This window comes from Dipteris shenzhenensis, chromosome 20, assembly GCF_047967505.1.
Source record: "Dipteris shenzhenensis isolate YYH24624 ecotype China chromosome 20, Dip_SZ_1.0, whole genome shotgun sequence".
Classification (NCBI taxonomy): Eukaryota; Viridiplantae; Streptophyta; class Polypodiopsida; order Gleicheniales; family Dipteridaceae; genus Dipteris; species Dipteris shenzhenensis.
In genome coordinates, this window is record NC_141615.1 from 3,442,600 (window position 1) to 3,459,269 (window position 16,670).

A 16,670-nucleotide genomic window follows, 5' to 3' on the forward strand; every position below is an offset into this window, starting at 1 on the left:
AAGGTGAATGATATTTATTCATTCAGAAGGCCTGCCCAAGATAAAAAAAGAAAACAAAAGAGAATCCATTGGAGATGGTGTGGAGGAAGACTCCAGGAGAGAGAGAGAGAGAGAGAGAGAGAGAGAGAGTCAACCACTTTAAAGTTTGCATTCAAGTTCATAGTGGAGCTAATGAAGAGAAGTCCAGTAGGAAAAATGCACTTCCCAATTTTTAAAAAATGCCTAATTTTTGCTTTGCCCAATTCGAAAGGTTGCTAAGGCTACCAAGGGCAGGCCAATGGGAGGATTGACATGTGGGAGACGAATTTCGTGAGCCCTTTGGACAAAATTTGGTTTTATGGTTTTTGCCACCTTTGCAATTGGATATTCCTAATACTACATGAATGAAAGCGCGCGTCAAAATGCGAAGGGATATTGTTGCCTGGCTATGCTGAGCTTGTGCTGCCCAGCAGCAGCAACACCCGAGATGATTGTGTCTAACACCTGCACCGCCACTGGTAGAAGCGCATCTTCGTGTTGGGGGCCTGATGTCTCCAACTTTGACGGAACCAAATCATTAAGAGCTGTCGCGCTCAGGAGTGGCCATAGCTCCCCACTTCAAAGCGTGTCATTCAGAAGTAGGGCAGTCCTCTGCAAGGGTACCAAATGGGTGGACAGGCTATCCCGTGACCTCTACGCAGCTGGGCCCAATGAGACCGCGGGGGAGGATGTGGAGACAGGAGCTCTGCCAAGGCCAAGGCTGGATGACAAAAACGGAAACCGAGGGGGCAAGGTCATCGGCGCTCTAGCTTCGTCTTTTCCAGCAGTCACTTCCAACACTGAAAGAACCGTTGCACTTCCTCTAGACTATTATCAGGTTCGTAAGGCTCAACTTCTAATTTTCTACTCTAGGAGGAGTCCGCCTTAGCATTTTTTCAAGTTTAGGGAGCATAATGCAATCTTTATATTCAAAATTTAGCTTTGAAGGCAAGGTGCTCAGGCAAACAATTCGAGGTAGGGAAAAGAAAGAAGTGGAGGCATTAAGAAACTAAACTTATTTATGTTGTCAGACTATAAGATGGATCGGAAAAGTATTGAGATGGTACGAGTAGTCTTATTTCTATTCACATTTCTTGGCTCTTGCAATTTATTCAAATTGAATTCGACAATAGCTCATTGTTTGTGGATTGAGACAGGTCCTTGGGGCAGATACACATTTTCTAGCGGATGCTATCATTAGAGCATATGATGCTCGTGTCAACAACTCTCCAGGAGATGGTTTTAGCCAAGATGCACTGCTCTCTCGTCAAGAAATTCTTAGAGGAGCTTGTGAGACACTAGCAGATCCAGATTTGCGTGGAGAGTACAATGAGAGCCTTGTAGAGGACGAGGCTGGAACTGTCTTGGTGGATGTTCCTTTTAACAAGGTAGTTTCTCCAATTTTGCATCCAATTACAAACTTATGTATGGACGTAACGGCAGAACTGCCGATGCAAACACCAACGAAGGACAAGTACAAAATGTACAAGCAATGGGTGCCCAACTCAAGATCACTAAGTAATCACCTGAGCTATAATATTTAGAAATTACGATGAACCTTATTTTGATAACTGACCTGCATTTTGCAGGCTCCAGGTGCACTGTGTTTGCTTCAAGAGATCGGGGAGATAGAAGTAGTTTTGCAAGTGGGGCAGAACCTCCTACAAGAACGGTTAGCTAAGTCCTTCCGTCGGGATGTGCTGCTGGCTATGTCTTTGGCTTATGTTGAGCTTTCTCGTGAAGCCATGGCAGAGTCACCACCTGCGATCGTGCGTAGTTGTGAGCTGCTTGAGAGATCCTTGAAACTACTGCAGGTAAGAGGCTCTTATCACAATGCAGGAGCTTTATTATAACCTTTTTGGCTTGTTTCCTTTGTGCTTTAGACATTATTGGATGTTGCATTCACCCCACCCTGCAGTCTCGAACTCCTATGCTTTGTGTTATTGTGGAATCCAAGATGGACGTTATAGGAAAAATGTTGAGGATCTCTGTCGTCGGATTTTGATATATGATTTGGCTCTTTCCACAGCTCAGCATCTGATGCCTTTTGGCTTTGATAGTATTGGATTACATTTATCATCTCTCAGCTGGCCCAAGCCATTGCTTAGTATCCCATTTAAGATCGTTTTTAGTCGTGACTTGTCACATATTCAACTTTCAGGAAATAGTATCCTCTGTTTAATTTGTAGCAGCATTAGTGCTGGTTACCAACTTCAGGGCAAATGTAACGTGATTGTTTCTTTCTCATTGCCTTTAGTGTGCCCATGCTTAAAACTTGCAAGGCGAATAGCCCTGTTAAAACACAGCCTTTTCGAATTCCATGATTGCACGTGGTTGTTGACTTATTTTATCACTTGAAGTCAACTTGTCACAATGTTTTCTGGCATTCCATCTGTTTTTCTCTTCCTTTCCTTCTTTGGCATGGTAAAGGTAAGTGGCCTGCTGTCCTTCTCAGCTGCAAGGGCCTTTCTTTTCTAAGTGGCCTTCTAGCTATTCTAGCATTCTAGAATGAAAACTTTCCACCATTCTAAGCAGCATTCCAGCTATTCTATCCATTTCTACCCAAGAGATTCTGGAATCTTTCAAAACCCACATGGCAGCTTATTCTTGGTACTGATGAGAACATAAGCATGGCTTTGCCTACTTAGTTATTTTTATTTTTCTTATTTGCTCTTAATTTTGTTTAAAATCACTTGCAAACTCCTTTATTCCTTTGTTCGTTCTTAATTTGTAAGATTGGATATATTTTAATCTTACATACATACATACATACATACATACATATATGTGTGTGTGTGTGTGAACATACACACACACACACATTTATATATATATATGTCTACATGTATGTGTGTGTGTGTGTGTGTGTGTGTGTGTCAGATATTGGGCTTTTTGGACCATCTGGCAGGATCACAACATGCGATATTTTGGGAATCCGTTCTTGCAATCTTATGAATATTTCAGACTCTCCCTACGGCAATCTATCTATGATGCTTGCTATCAAGGAGATCTTCCTCAGTCATGCCTGGAAATAGTTTTTCTTTGCTTTTGATTTCCTGTTGAGGCTCTCTGCTTTTTTGAGACCCTCATGTAAATTTTGCTGATAATATGATCATGGATTTACCAAAAAAAAAAAAAAAGTGTGTGTGTGTGTGTGTGTGTGTCCTTGTGCTGAGTGTGTGTGTAGTGTGTGTGTGTGCCCAGGGGTGTGTGTGTGAGAGAGAGGAGAGCTCGTTGCCCGTCAGCGTCCGGTGCCCTCCAGCCATCGTACGGCAGTTTCCGTACAGATCCCAGCGCCGCTTCAGCTGCTCCGTACAGGCGTGCCTTTGCTGCTGCTCTTCCGTACCTTTCGTACAGCCCCCTTGGAGTGTGTGTATAGTCCACGGTATCTTTATGCGATTTCAGCCAGGTGTACGTGTTTTGGTATTTCGTCCTTGCCAAGTACCCTCCGCAGATTCGTCCGTACGTTGTACGATCGCCGTACGGTGTCCGTACGACCGTACGATTACGTACCTGCCCTGTATTTCCGTACAGTTAGCCTCCCCCCCGTGCAGCCTGTGCATACTTCAACACAGCTCGTCGTAGTCCGTACAGCCCAGCACCTCTTGTCGTATAAGCTTTTGGGGTTTCTTTGCTTCGTTGTCTTCCCGAACAGCCCTGTTTTTTTTTTCACCAAAATCTTACCTTTCCCTCTACTTTTCTCCTCACTAGCTATACTCTCCTCCCCCTCCCTTGTGGGCTTCCTGTGGATACTCTTGTGGTTTTCACTACCCCTTTACAGGTATTTCATTCCCAAGCTCCCCCTCATACAAAGTTATGGCAGAATACTCATATGAAAAAATGTTTCAAAAGGAGGTTGAGGGTCAGCATGACCCGGTGCATGACACTCTTGAGGCTCAACTAGTATATGATGTCATGCATGAAGGATTTGCAGATACGAGAAAAGAATGGAAAGACTCGGTTCCCTCAGTTGGCATCATGGTTGAGGTTGATGAAATTGTGGATCCAGTCAGAGATTATGCTAAGAATGCAGTCATATTATTTTTTCCAGGCCGGATGCCACCTGCTGCAGAGATAGGCAACTGGCTGACACGCACATTGGCTGGCTCTTTTGTTCGTAAAGTACATTATGCAGCTAGGGGCTTTTTTGAGGTGATCATGGTGGATGAGATCCACAGACAAATGCTTTTGGAACACTCGCCTCTCTTTTTTGGGCAGCAAATGGTGCATGTATTGCCATGGTCTCCCACACGGGACTTTCAGGCTTTAATCCGACACAGATGCCCGGTTTGGGTTGAAGTTGTTGACTTCCCACAATGTATGGCCTCACTTTTGCCTAAAATTGCAGCATCTTTAGGTAAAGTGGTCTGCCCACCACGGCCCAATGGCAACTCAAACAGATTTTGCATTCTTTGGGATACTGATAATCCCACACCGGACTCTTATTCGGTCACGGTGAATAATGTGAACATGGGCAGTGCTTTTTATAAACTCAAATGGGGTTTATTTGCAGGGGCCTGTTTTGAATGCAAAAAGTTTGGACACATGGCTTCACAGTGTCCACTGAACCTACATAAAATGCCTCATGTCACCTTGCCAGTCCACATGCCCACTAAAGATGCTCCTACTCCAGTTGCCAACAAAAACAAAAGCAGTAGACAGCATTCTGGGAGTGAGGATAAAGGCAAAGATTCAGTAGCTACCAATGCGAATCTCACTTCACATTCACCTCCTGCTACTCAATCCTTGTCCAAAGGAAAGCAACCTTCAACTGATGGCTGGCAGAGCCTAAGAAAGGTTATTTCTGCTCGAAGAATTCCGCCTCCTCGCACTTGGAATAGTGCCTCTTCTAGCGGAAACACCCCAGAGATCAATACAGGAATTGGGATTACATGGGCTGCAGTAACAGCCAGCAGAACACTCTTCCCTGAAGAAGAGGTTGCTGCTTTGCTGTCTACTTCTCAGGCGACTACTTCTTCTCAGGGGCGAGGCCTCGACCCTGAGATAGAAATGCAAGGCTGACCTCATGCATTTTGCTGTTGTACATAGTTGTTACATTACTATAAATATCTGTATATATGACTGCTCACATCACCTGTTTTACACTCAATGTCCAGGGCATGTGTGACAGTAGGAAATGGAAATCTGTATGGTTGTACATCAACAGATTTCAACTTGACATAGTGGCATTACAAGAGCACAACCAACATATTTATGCAGGCAAGACAGGACACTACTATGGGTATGACATTTTCTATGCTGGGGAGCACTCTTTCTCAGGGGTTGTTCTTCTGATCAAACATGAGCTTCAACCAGTCATTGCATTAAATGACAACAAAGGCAGATGGCTTGTTCTCCAATGCATTATTAGAGGAGAGGTGTTTGAATTTGCTTCAGTTTATGCACCCAGTCATCTCGAGACAGAACTGTAATTTGGCATTCTATGCAACAATACCCGTGGAGATCTCATGTTTACATATGTGGGGATTTCAATAATGCTCCACAACAGGGAGACAACACTTCCAGCCACGATCATATGTTATCTCCTGAAAGGCATGCCTGGTCTCAACTACTCTTGCATTTGGATCTAGTGGACCTTTGGAAGGAATTGCAGCCTTTGTCACCGGGCTATACTTTTCAACATAATGCTCTTTCCGCTTATAAGGCACGACTGGATCGTTGGTATAGTGTTGCTCCCCAACAAAATGGGGATTTCGCATGCAAAATGTGGATTGACTATGCCTTTGTGCATTCAGACCATGCACCACTATGGCTGCGGTTATCTTTTCATAAGATGCCAGATGATAGACTGTTCAAAAATGTTTCTCCAATCATTTCCCCTACTCAAGCTTTGGAATTGGAGAAACCCTTTACTGAGAGGGAACTGTCAGATGCCATCAAATCATGTGGCAGATGGAAATTCCCTGGATGGGATGGTTTGACAGTCGAGTTTTTTCTAGCATACTTGCCTATTTTGAAGCATCCATTACTATCTATGGTGAATGCTGCATGGCAACATTAGAAAATGCCAAACACATGGAAGAGAGGTCTTGTTAAACTCCTTCCTAAAAAACAAATTTGTGAGTCTTTGGCAGACTGGAGACCTATCACTCTTATGCCTGTAATATACAAAGTCACTACCAAAATGATTGTTGCTCGGCTAAAGGGGTTTTTACATGATGGGTTGCATCCTGCGCAATATGGCTTTGTCCTGCGTAGGCATATCACCGATAACATTGCTAATGCCTACATTGGAATTGAATATGCCAAATACACACAGCAGGATGTTCTGTTATTGCAAGTTGATATTGCCAAAGCTTTTGATACAGTTCAGTGGGATTTCATTTCATCGACTATGCAGGCTTTGGGTTTTGGCACAAAAATGCAGCAACTCATCAATTGGCTCTATCAAGATAGTGAAGCTGCCTGCATGCTTTCAGGAGATATTTCTCCATCCTGGACTCTTGCTTGCTCTGTCAGACAAGGATGCCCACTGAGTGCTTTACTTTTTGCCATAGCCACTCATCCACTGCTTCAATATCTGGATCACCTCTTGGACACGGACCAGCTGCACGGTTTGGAGATCCATGGCAGTCGCAGCATGATTGCTCAAGCATATGCCGATGATTCTGTCTTTACTCCAAAAAATACTCGGGCTGATCTGTCCATGATTATGCATGCTCTTTCTACATATGGATTGGCTGCTGGCCTTCGGGTAAATTTTCAAAAATCAAAATTGTTGCCTTTACATCCACAGGACTGGCACAACCTTTTGTGGCCTGGGGAAATTGTTCCTGCTTCTCAATTCATTCGACATCTTGGTTATCCTTTAGGATGGGGACTCACTCGTTCACAAAAAAGTGATTGGGTGCTAGTAAAGTTAAGGGCAAAACTTGAATATTGGAAGCTTGCAACTTGGCCATTACATGTTCGTCTGCGAATTACACAATCCATTTTGATAGCATACATACAATTTTATCTGCCTCTCACTATGTTTACTAAGGCAGATTTGGTTTCCTTTATGTCAGCTATCATGGAAATTTTCTGGCGTTCAAAACATGGCAAGAAAAGTCTCAGATTACTCTCCATGCATCGTCTCTGTTCTCCAAAGATGCACGGGGGTCTGAACATTCTCAATATTCAAATGCATTTACTTGCTCACAGGGGGAAAATGATGATGCAATTTCTACAAGGAGATCAGCCTTGGGCTTTTATGATTCGCTCTCTCTTATTACATCTTCATACATCTGCTTTTGGAAATTGGCAGCCTACTTAGTGGGAATTTTTATTTGGCTCTATCCAAGGCAAGATCAGAGGATGCCCATTTGTTTCTTCTCTGCTTCTTGATTGGAAACACATTTTATCCCACTTGGAATGGAAAGGCAGGGACTCTCTCTTGGGCAACTCTTTGAGGGTAGAGAATCTCTTTTGGTCTAAAGTATTCCACCCACCTTTGGCCATACAAGAACCTCGACGTTCTTATTTTCTCTCCTTCAAAGGCATTTCATCTGTGGCGGATGTACTTCACGACGATGGCACAATTCTATCTTTTTCTTTGGCTGCTCGCAAATATGGCTTGGGAGCTCATTATCGTCCTTTATGGCATAAAATTTCAGCAATGCTCCAACCGTACTTGCTGGTACCTCATTTAGAAATACAGCATCGGCTTGAGGATTGGATTTTACGCTCTCCTTCCTCATATGTCCGTCCTTTGAAGCTTCCACATATCACAGTGTCATCATTGTATAGAGTGTTATTACCTCCACCTTGGATTTCCAACAGAGCAAATATTGTTTGGCATATGGATCGTCCAATGAAGTGGTGGAGAAAAAGGCTGCGTCTCCTTTGGCATTACAAAGTCCCTCTTTGACAACAGCTTTTTCTATGGCGAGTTCTCCTTGGCATTTTTCCATCTGGACAGTTCCTCGCACACAGACATATTGCTTCAGCTGTTTGTCACAGATGCTCGCACTCTATTGAATCAGTGCTCCACATCTTTTGGTCCTGTCCAAATACTTCTGATTTCATTGCTCTCATCAGACAGAGGCTTCGACAGCGATTTCCCACTGTTACTTTTGGCAGATTTTTCTGGTTGTTTGGATTTCATCCCCAGAGATAGGGTTTTGATTTATTTTTTATATGGATGCGATATTGGACCCTATGGACTTTATGGATGGATAGAAATCATAGAGTCTTTGGTGATCCACTATTTTCATCCTTTCCTTTTTTCAAACGATCTCTACAACAATCATTCTACGATTGTTTTCAGACTCGTTTGATTGATCAAGATGTGTATACAGCCTATACTGAGATCTTTTCTTGAGTAGTAGCTACTTCGTTTTTTGAAGCAGCTATGAATGTAATTATTATATAGAAATAAAAGCTTTCTTCTCACAAAAAAAAAGTGTGTCCTTGTGCAGTCCCACACAAGTACTATTGTAAGTCAACTCCCCCCTCCCCCCTTGTGTGTGTGTGTGTGTGTGTGTGGAGAGAGAGTGAGATTCTGTGCTAGCTCTCGTGCTCCCACGCTATAGCTGCTTGTTTCTCTCTCAGTTTGACACCCTCGAGGTTCCTTTTGACGTCCGTTTTCTGTCCGTACGCTTTGTCAAAAAATTCGAAATTTTTTTTCGTGCTGTCAAAAATCCGTACGATTTTGTCCGTATAGCCAGAAAAATCCGTACAGTCTGTACAATTTTGTCCATACAATTGGGGAAGTCCGTACAGTTTGCATGTCAGGGGAAAAAAAATTAATGTCAAAAATCCGTACGATTTTGTCCGTACAGCCAGAAAATTCCGTACAGTTTTGTCCGTATAGTCGGGGAAGTCCATACAGTTTGCTTGTTAGGGGAAAAAAAATAATCGTACTGTCAAAAATCCGTACGATTTTGTCCGTACAGCGAGGAAAAAACCGTACAGTTTTGTACCTGCTGTGCTTTTTTCCTTGTAAAGCGTTGCTGCTTCCAAGTTTTTTCCTTAACTCGAATGGCGGATTATTCCTATGAGAAAAACTTTCACAAAGACGAGTCGGTTTCCAACAAGAAACAAAAACAGGTGATGGATTTAGATGATTCCCTTCATGACTGTGCTGAGGCTCAGCTTGTTTATGAGGTTATGCATGAAGGGTTTGAAGACACCCGTAAAGGTTGGAAAGATCCACTTCCCACCACTGGCATTATGGTGGAAGTGGATGATATATTTGATCCAGTTAAGGAGTATGCAAAGCATGCCATTATAATTTTCTTCCCAGGACGGATGCCTGCTACTGCAGACGTTGGGAATTGGTTGACTCGAACCTTGGGTGGTTCTTATGTCAAAAAAGTTCATTATGCAGCGAGGGGCTTTTTTTAGATCATCATGGCTGATGAGGAGCACCGTCAGGTTTTGCTGGAGCACTCTCCTCTTTTCTATGGCCAGCAGATGGTCCATGTTCTGTCGTGGTCTCCCACCCGGGATTATCAGGCATTGATTCGGCATCGTTGCCCTGTTTGGGTAGAAGTTGTGGATTTTTCTCAATGCTTGTCTTCTCTTCTACCTAGAGTGTAAATGATATCCTGCCAGATGGCAACTAGGGTAGCCAAGGGTGGAACCAGGTGCTCACCCATCACAAAACTGCAGCTAGCCACCCAAATGTTCCAAGCCGTGATGCTGGCTACCACCTCCCAAACACTGTCCTCCCTAGGAGGAGGATCTGAAACGCGTGTCCTCCCTCTGTCAACCAAGCCACCATCCCCCGGGTGTAGTCTCTATGAAGACTCTACATACGTGTCATGATCCTGAGGGCTCCCATCCAGATCCTCGCTGCACTACGACAGCTCCACAGGCAATGCGGGATAGTCTCCAAGACACCATCAGAGCAACAATGGCATTGCCCCTCCACTCGCATCTGCTCCAACCACGGTCCGATGGGCAAGCCTCCGTGGGTGGCCAGCCAGAAGAAGTATGAGATCTTCCTCGGCCGCAAGCTGGACCACAACTGCGTCCAAAACCTGGAGCGAACATCCCAGGGCACTCTGTGGGTCACCCAATGTCTCTCCCTCTAGGGGGTCCACCTCGACAAGTCCATCTGAAGCCTCCTGCCAATCCGTGTGGTGTAGGAAAAGAAGGGCGTCTCATCCACCGGCTCAACTAGGCCGCCCTTGGAGGGCCAGAACCACTCTCCCGGATCCCACTGGACCTCCCTCAAGCGTCTACCCTCCTACAGCCAAAGGCGCCATCTAGAGGCATCCTGCTCTGAGATACTGGGAGGATCAATGTGCCACTCCTTCCCCAAACGTCCTACCACTCTGATCATCTGCCATTGAATCCCATCAAGACTCCCATCCATCTCGGGGTATCTCTTAGTGAGTGGCTGAAGTAGGCCTCTAGGTCCTACACAGAAGAAGCAGGGGTGCGTGCTGCCGCACTGCATCAACATCCTCAAGGGAACACCGGTACCAGAAAACTGTTGTTGGCAAGAAGGACCTGGTTTGCCACTAAGATGCGACCTACTAAGGAGAGTTTGACCGAGCTCCAATAGAGAAGCTTGCGCCAAACACTCTTAAGGACCGGGGCAATCTGCTGCTCTGCTGTAATATCAATACCCACCTGGCATCCGAGGTATCTCGCTGTCTAGCCCCACAGTATCCATCTGAAGCCAAAGTCACTCCCCCACTCACGGATCTCCTGTGTCTCCTCAAAGCCTGTGAAGAAACCTATAGATTTCGTCCAATTGATCCGATCCGTGCCCCCGAGGCCTCACAATAAATAGCCAGGGCGTCCCTGACTCTCTCCAGACTCACTGTGGTGCCCTCAACATACAAGGCCGTGTCATCTGCAAACTCCGAGTCAAGTAGCTCCTCCTCCTGTCTGATTGGGAGCCTCAACCCTATGAGACCCGCCTCCTGTGATCTCAAGTAGTAGCCCAAAGCCTCCACCACAAACAAGAAGAGAAAGGGAGCAAGTGAACAGCACTAGTGGACCGAGCGAGAGAGAGGAAAGGCCTCGCCCGTGTGTCCTCCAATAAGCATCTGACTAGAGCTCATATAGTGCTGAGACTCCTCTGACCCATTTATCTGAGAAACCCAATCTCCTCATAGTGCCCTCCAGGACACTCCACCCTGTCGTAGGCCTTCTCAAAGTCCAAGAGAAGGACGGCCAGCAGCTGTGACTCCTCCCTGGACCAATCCACTGCCTCCCAGAATGTGAAGATGTTGTCTAGGATTGCGCTCCTGGACAAACCCAGTCTCTGTGTCGTGGATGATATCGATAAGATGGGGCCGTAACCGCAAACTCAAGACCTTGGCGAGGATCTTGTATGCAGTATCAAGCAGAGTGATCGGCCTCCACTGTTTGATGTCTGACCTGTCTCCCCCTCTCGGGATCAAACAAATCCACCCCTTGCTCATGGACTGGGGGAGAAAGCCTGTGTCAAAAATCTCCTGGCAACCTAAACGGAAAGGGGTGGTGATAATCTCCCAGAAGTTCCGGAAGAAGGCCGAACTCAAGCCATCCTTACCCGAGCACTTCTGGGTTGGGAGAGCCTTGAGGGCTTCCTAGAGCTCCTCATCTGTGAAAGGCTCCTCAAGTCTGCTGCATAAATTCTGCAAGACTACTATCGGAACGTGATCCCAAACTAGCTCTCGAGCCATAAGACCAACTGGGGTCATCCTCTCCGTCTGAAAGAGCTGGCTGTAAAAACCGGTGGTCATGTCCAAAATCTCATGCAGGTCAGTGTGCATGATGCCCAGCGGGTCCCTGAGACGCTGCAACTGTGTGCCTGCCGATCGGGGCCGAGTGGTCTGAAAGAACTGCTTCGTCATCCTGTCCCCCTGCTGCACCGATCGGGCCCGCGAGGAGTGATAGGAGAACTCAACCCGCCGCAACTCCATATCCTGAAGCTCAAGACAAGCGCTCTCAAATCTGTCACTAAGCCACTGAGAACCTAGGTCCTGCTCCCTGAGCCTCTCGATGGAGGCGAGGTCTCTCCTCAAAGCCCACTCACGCTCCTGAAGGGTCCTCCTCTGCCTAAAGGTGTGAGCCTTCAGCTCCTCACTGCTCCTCTGAATCGCATCAGCCACCCACACAGCCCAACCCTCGCACGGAGTCATCTCTAACTGCTCCCAAATCACTGCCATGACCTACTAGATCTCCTTGTCCTGCAGGAGGTCCTCTGGAATGCGGACCCCCTTTTGGAGGAGACCTCGACGGGGCTGATCCAAGTGAAGTACCACTGGGGAGTGGTCTGACATCGTGGTACCTGCCAGAATCCCGACAAATCCGCCTCTTTAAAGTGCCCAGTCCACAACATAGAAACGGTCTAGTCTATCTAGCAATCCATCGTGCCTCCTCTGTCCAAACGAGAAGAGAATGCTGCCAGGTGTCCTGCTGAAATCTGGCTCTCCACAGTCTCTACCACTAATCATGAAAATGAAGTGCTCCTAGGTGCTACGCTCTGCTGCTGGCATCTCAGAGAACAAGGCGCCGCCCTGCTTGTCTTCCCCAAACTCCAGGTTATTGAAGTCACCTCCAACAATCCAAAAGTCTACATCCGGAAGACACTCTGACAGCCTCCTCCAAAAGGCCGGGTGGTGTTGTCTACACGCTGGGACATACACATTCAAGATCCCAATCCTGGACTCTCCTGTCCGAACTTCCATCCAAGCTGCCCGTCCTGGAATGAGCTCGCCCTAATTGTAGACCTCTGGAGCCAAAGTCTGCTAGACTGAGATGCAGACCCCTCCGCTCCGTCCTACTGCGGGGGACCACTCCTCAGGACCTCTCCCTAGGAGAATCCTCTGATGTCTGCGGCTGAAAACATGTGCTCATGAATAATAAGGATGTCCACTGCCCGCCCTACCACTGCCCTCTGCAACTCCTGCCAGAGTATCAAGTATTGCGGCTAGCTACGAACACGGTCGTGGAGCCCGTGTACGTTCCAACTCACTAAGGTCCAACTCATGAGGACGGGGGTGTTCGGAACAAGGCTCTCCTGTGAGTGGGTGTGTAAACTACTCGGTGCTTTCTCCTGTGAGTGGTCCATTGGCTGCCATGATGACAAGATGACTCAATGAAGGAGAGACTCAACAAGAGAAAGCACAGAGTACAGGACCACTGCCTAAGCTCTGATACCAATGTAAACTACTCGGTGCTTTCTATCAATTCAAACAACGGATTTTTGCAGAGGCGTTTGAATGAAATGATTGCAAGTTGCCAAACACATATACTTGAACTTAAGAGATTGCAATTAAGCTGGAATTAAGACTTATACAGCTTAAACACAAAGTGACATCATAGGAAATTGCAATATGATTGAGGGGCAAGGACAGGGCCCCCCCTTTATCCAGGCTCACTTTATTCTTGAAAATGGAGATACAAGACCAAGGTGCAATGCACCTTCCAAACTGATGAACTCAGTGAAAGAGTGATAGCTGTAGAGAGAGAGTGCCAATGCTGATCCCAAGGGAGGGGATGTAAGAGAGGAGCTGCTACTGTTCCAGAGGTGCAGAGAAAGGCAGATTTCTGCAAGGGGAAGGGGCTGGAACAGTAGGGGAGAAATTCTGCAGTAGAGAGGGAAAAACTGCAGCAGGAGAGAGAAAGGGGCTGTGGCTGCTCCAGGCTAGGAGAAGGAGAGAGGATGATGCTGCTGTTCCAGAAGAGCTGAGAGGGGACAGACTTCTGGAGAGGTGGGGCTGGAACTGTAGAGAGAGAGTGTGCTGCTATAGAGAGAGAAAGTGCTGCTGAGGTGAGAGAATGGCCTGGGGAGAAGCTGGCTGCACCCAAGGAGCTAGAGAGGTTTTGCTGCATCAACCAAAAGGAGGGAGAAGAAAAGTGACGAATTTTTCATGTAGGGAATGAAGGGGAGAGGCCTTCTTTTATAGGCTCAGCCCCCCCCCAAGGCTTAGAGTGGAAGGTGGACACTTGTCCCAGATTTTTGGTGGGCTGCAGTCCCAAAGAGGACAGCCCACAACCTGCCCCAAATCTACCAGATTTGGGGCCAGAGACTTGGCCTGAATGCCCTGCCACTTGCCATCCATGCTGCCACATGTGTGGTAAGATCAAAGGACCACGCTCTGTTGGGACTTTGGGATCTATCTCTTTTGTATTGTGTCCATAGCTTTGCACGGAAATATATTCTTTTGGTAGCTTCTATATCTGGCTAAATCATTGTCTATTTATGAATCTGCACATCTATTTGAAGCACATAAGTTAAGAAGTTTGTGATTCCACTTCCCCCACACACTGTGCGAGCTCTTGGGCTATTCTATCAGTCTTCCGTTGTGTGTACCCTCTGTTGGTTGATTTCTAACACATTACGACAGAGTTCCCATGACAAAAGTTTGCTCAAGGGTATCAAAAGCTGCTCAAAGGTAGGCCACCTCATCAAAAGCTCATGCTCCAAATTTTAGCAGAAAGTACAATAAAAATGAAAATTTTACAGGATTTCTGAATAAAATAAGTTTCTGAAAGTACATATACCTAGAGGAGTCCAAGAACATGCCAAACTCATCCTCTAAAACACAACATAGTGCAGTTTCAATCTCATGATAGTCACTCATAAGGTTGAAAACCATCACGCATAGCAAGTCCTAGCTACTATGACATCCCCACTGACGTCATCAATGCCCAACAGTGGGTGTAGACCATAGTATAAACATATGCTCTCACACATACAAATCCACACACCCACACATACTTGAGCATCTATTTATACAAAGTCTTCATACTGAGTTTTCCGTCGGCACTCCGGAGGTGAAGGGCAAACTCAGCCATGACGAAGGCTAACTAAAGGAGAAGACTAATCAAAAGGTAGTCCAAAATCTCTTCATTCAAGCTACAACTGCTTGTGAAGACTAAACGATTTCATTTTAGTCTCTCCTAGACGAGCATCTAAATCTAGCTGATAGGGCAACGCACCACTTAAGATAGAAAGAGCAAACAAAACTGAATGGAGTAGCACTCACCTAAAAGTACAAACAAAATTGAATGGACTAAGCTGAACTATATATATATATATATATATATATATAGAGAGAGAGAGAGAGAGAGAGAGAGAGAGAGAGAGACAAACAGACAGACAGACACACATCTTTTATATGTGTGTGTGTGTGTGTGTGTGTGTGTGTGTGTGTGTAAGGTGTGTGTGAGGAGTTGTTGTTGTTGTGTGTGTGTGTGGTGTGTGGTGTGTGTGAGAGAGAGAGAGCGGCCTCTGCTGTTTAGCCTTGCCAGGATCCCGTACAGCCTCCCCTCCTGTCCGTACATCTGTACGGATGCCGTACGTTTACCGTACGACCGTACGAACAGGTCTGGCTCACCCCTGCGCAGTTCCGAGCAGTCCCGCGCCTGTTTGCATTGCCATCGCTGTACTTTTTCTGAAGACCCTCCCGTACGTCCGTACAACCCTGTCCATTTCCATACAGTCCGGTCTACCCGTGCCCCGTCAGCATCTCCGTGCAGTTCTGTTTCTTCCGTACAGTCTCCCCGTGCCCTATCAGCATCTCCGTACGGTTCAGTTTCGTCCGTACAGTCTCCTCCGTATATCCGTACACTCCCGTCTTGCCCGTACAATCATGCACCTTTTCCGTACAGTTTACCTCGTACAAACCCTGCCGTACAGTTCTGGTTTTTTTCTGCGACTTCATCAATCCTGCCCTGCTTACGTCCATGGAGGACCATCTTAAAAGTTATTCCCGGAAGGACTTGTCCCGGGACTCCAAAAGACAACAAGTCGATTTCTCTACCTCAGCCTCTGTAGATGCTCACTATGTTTCCAACATGATCAAGGATGAATTTCACCACAGCCGGAAGAAGTGGGCCAAACCTCCCCCGGCCCTTAAGTATAAGCTGAAGCTGCCCTCATTGGTCACTCCTCTCCGGAAGTTCTCTCAGCAAGCAGTTATCATTTTCTTCCCTGGGAAGTTACCTTCAGCAAATGATGTGGCTCAATGGGTTCAGGCTTTGTTGGGAGGTTGCTTTGTTGAAGGAGTATACTTTGCTTCTCGAGGTTTTTATGAAGTGCACTTTTTGGATGCCTCATATCGTCAGCAGATATTGGAGATGTCCCCTCTATTCTATGGCAGACAAATGGTGCATGTCATGCCATGGTCGCCAAATAAGGATTATCACGGTCTCATTCGACATCACTGCCCTGTATGGGTTGAGGTAGTGGATTTTCCGGATTATATGAGGGCTGAGTTACCAAGTCTGGCAGCTACTTTGGGGCAAGTTGTATGCCCACCCCATCCTTCGGGTAATCGAAATCGGTTTTGTGTTCTTTGGGATACAGATCACCCAACCCCTCCTTCCATTGTGGTAGAGGTGGAGGATGTTCCCTTGGGCGAAAAATATTTTGACTTGAAATGGGGAGTATTTGCAGGTGCTTGTTTCACATGTCATAAGTTTGGCCACCTAGCTTCACAGTGTCCTGCAGTCCTGCATCAGCTCCCACCTACAGCTATTGCTCCAGAAAATACTTCCCCTCCAACTTATGGTCCAAGGCCTAAGGCTATGCCTAGCAAGTTGGGTGATGTGGCATCTAAATCTGTTCCTCCCAAAGAAAGTGTGGTCCAGGTTTCAGCCAAGCAAAAGGATAAGGGAAAGGGCAAAATTTCAGAATCTAATGCCTCTCCCCGGGGTGCCTGGCAGCAACCCAAAAAGGTATTTGCGCTCAAGCCACG

At 46.3% G+C, this 16,670-nt stretch overlaps 1 protein-coding gene across 1 annotated transcript in view; it reads left to right on the plus strand.

The window, feature by feature from the left end:
* The first annotated feature begins 250 nt into the window (after nucleotides 1-250).
* Nucleotides 251-16,670, plus strand: part of LOC147889139 (protein ACCUMULATION AND REPLICATION OF CHLOROPLASTS 6, chloroplastic-like) — a 60,008-nt gene continuing 43,588 nt past the window's right edge. The window contains exons 1-3 of the mRNA XM_087391528.1: nucleotides 251-856; nucleotides 1,176-1,406; nucleotides 1,608-1,832. Coding sequence (XP_087247654.1) covers nucleotides 380-856; nucleotides 1,176-1,406; nucleotides 1,608-1,832 — 933 coding nt within the window. The 5' untranslated portion in view covers nucleotides 251-379. The remainder of the gene's footprint in view (nucleotides 857-1,175; nucleotides 1,407-1,607; nucleotides 1,833-16,670) is intronic.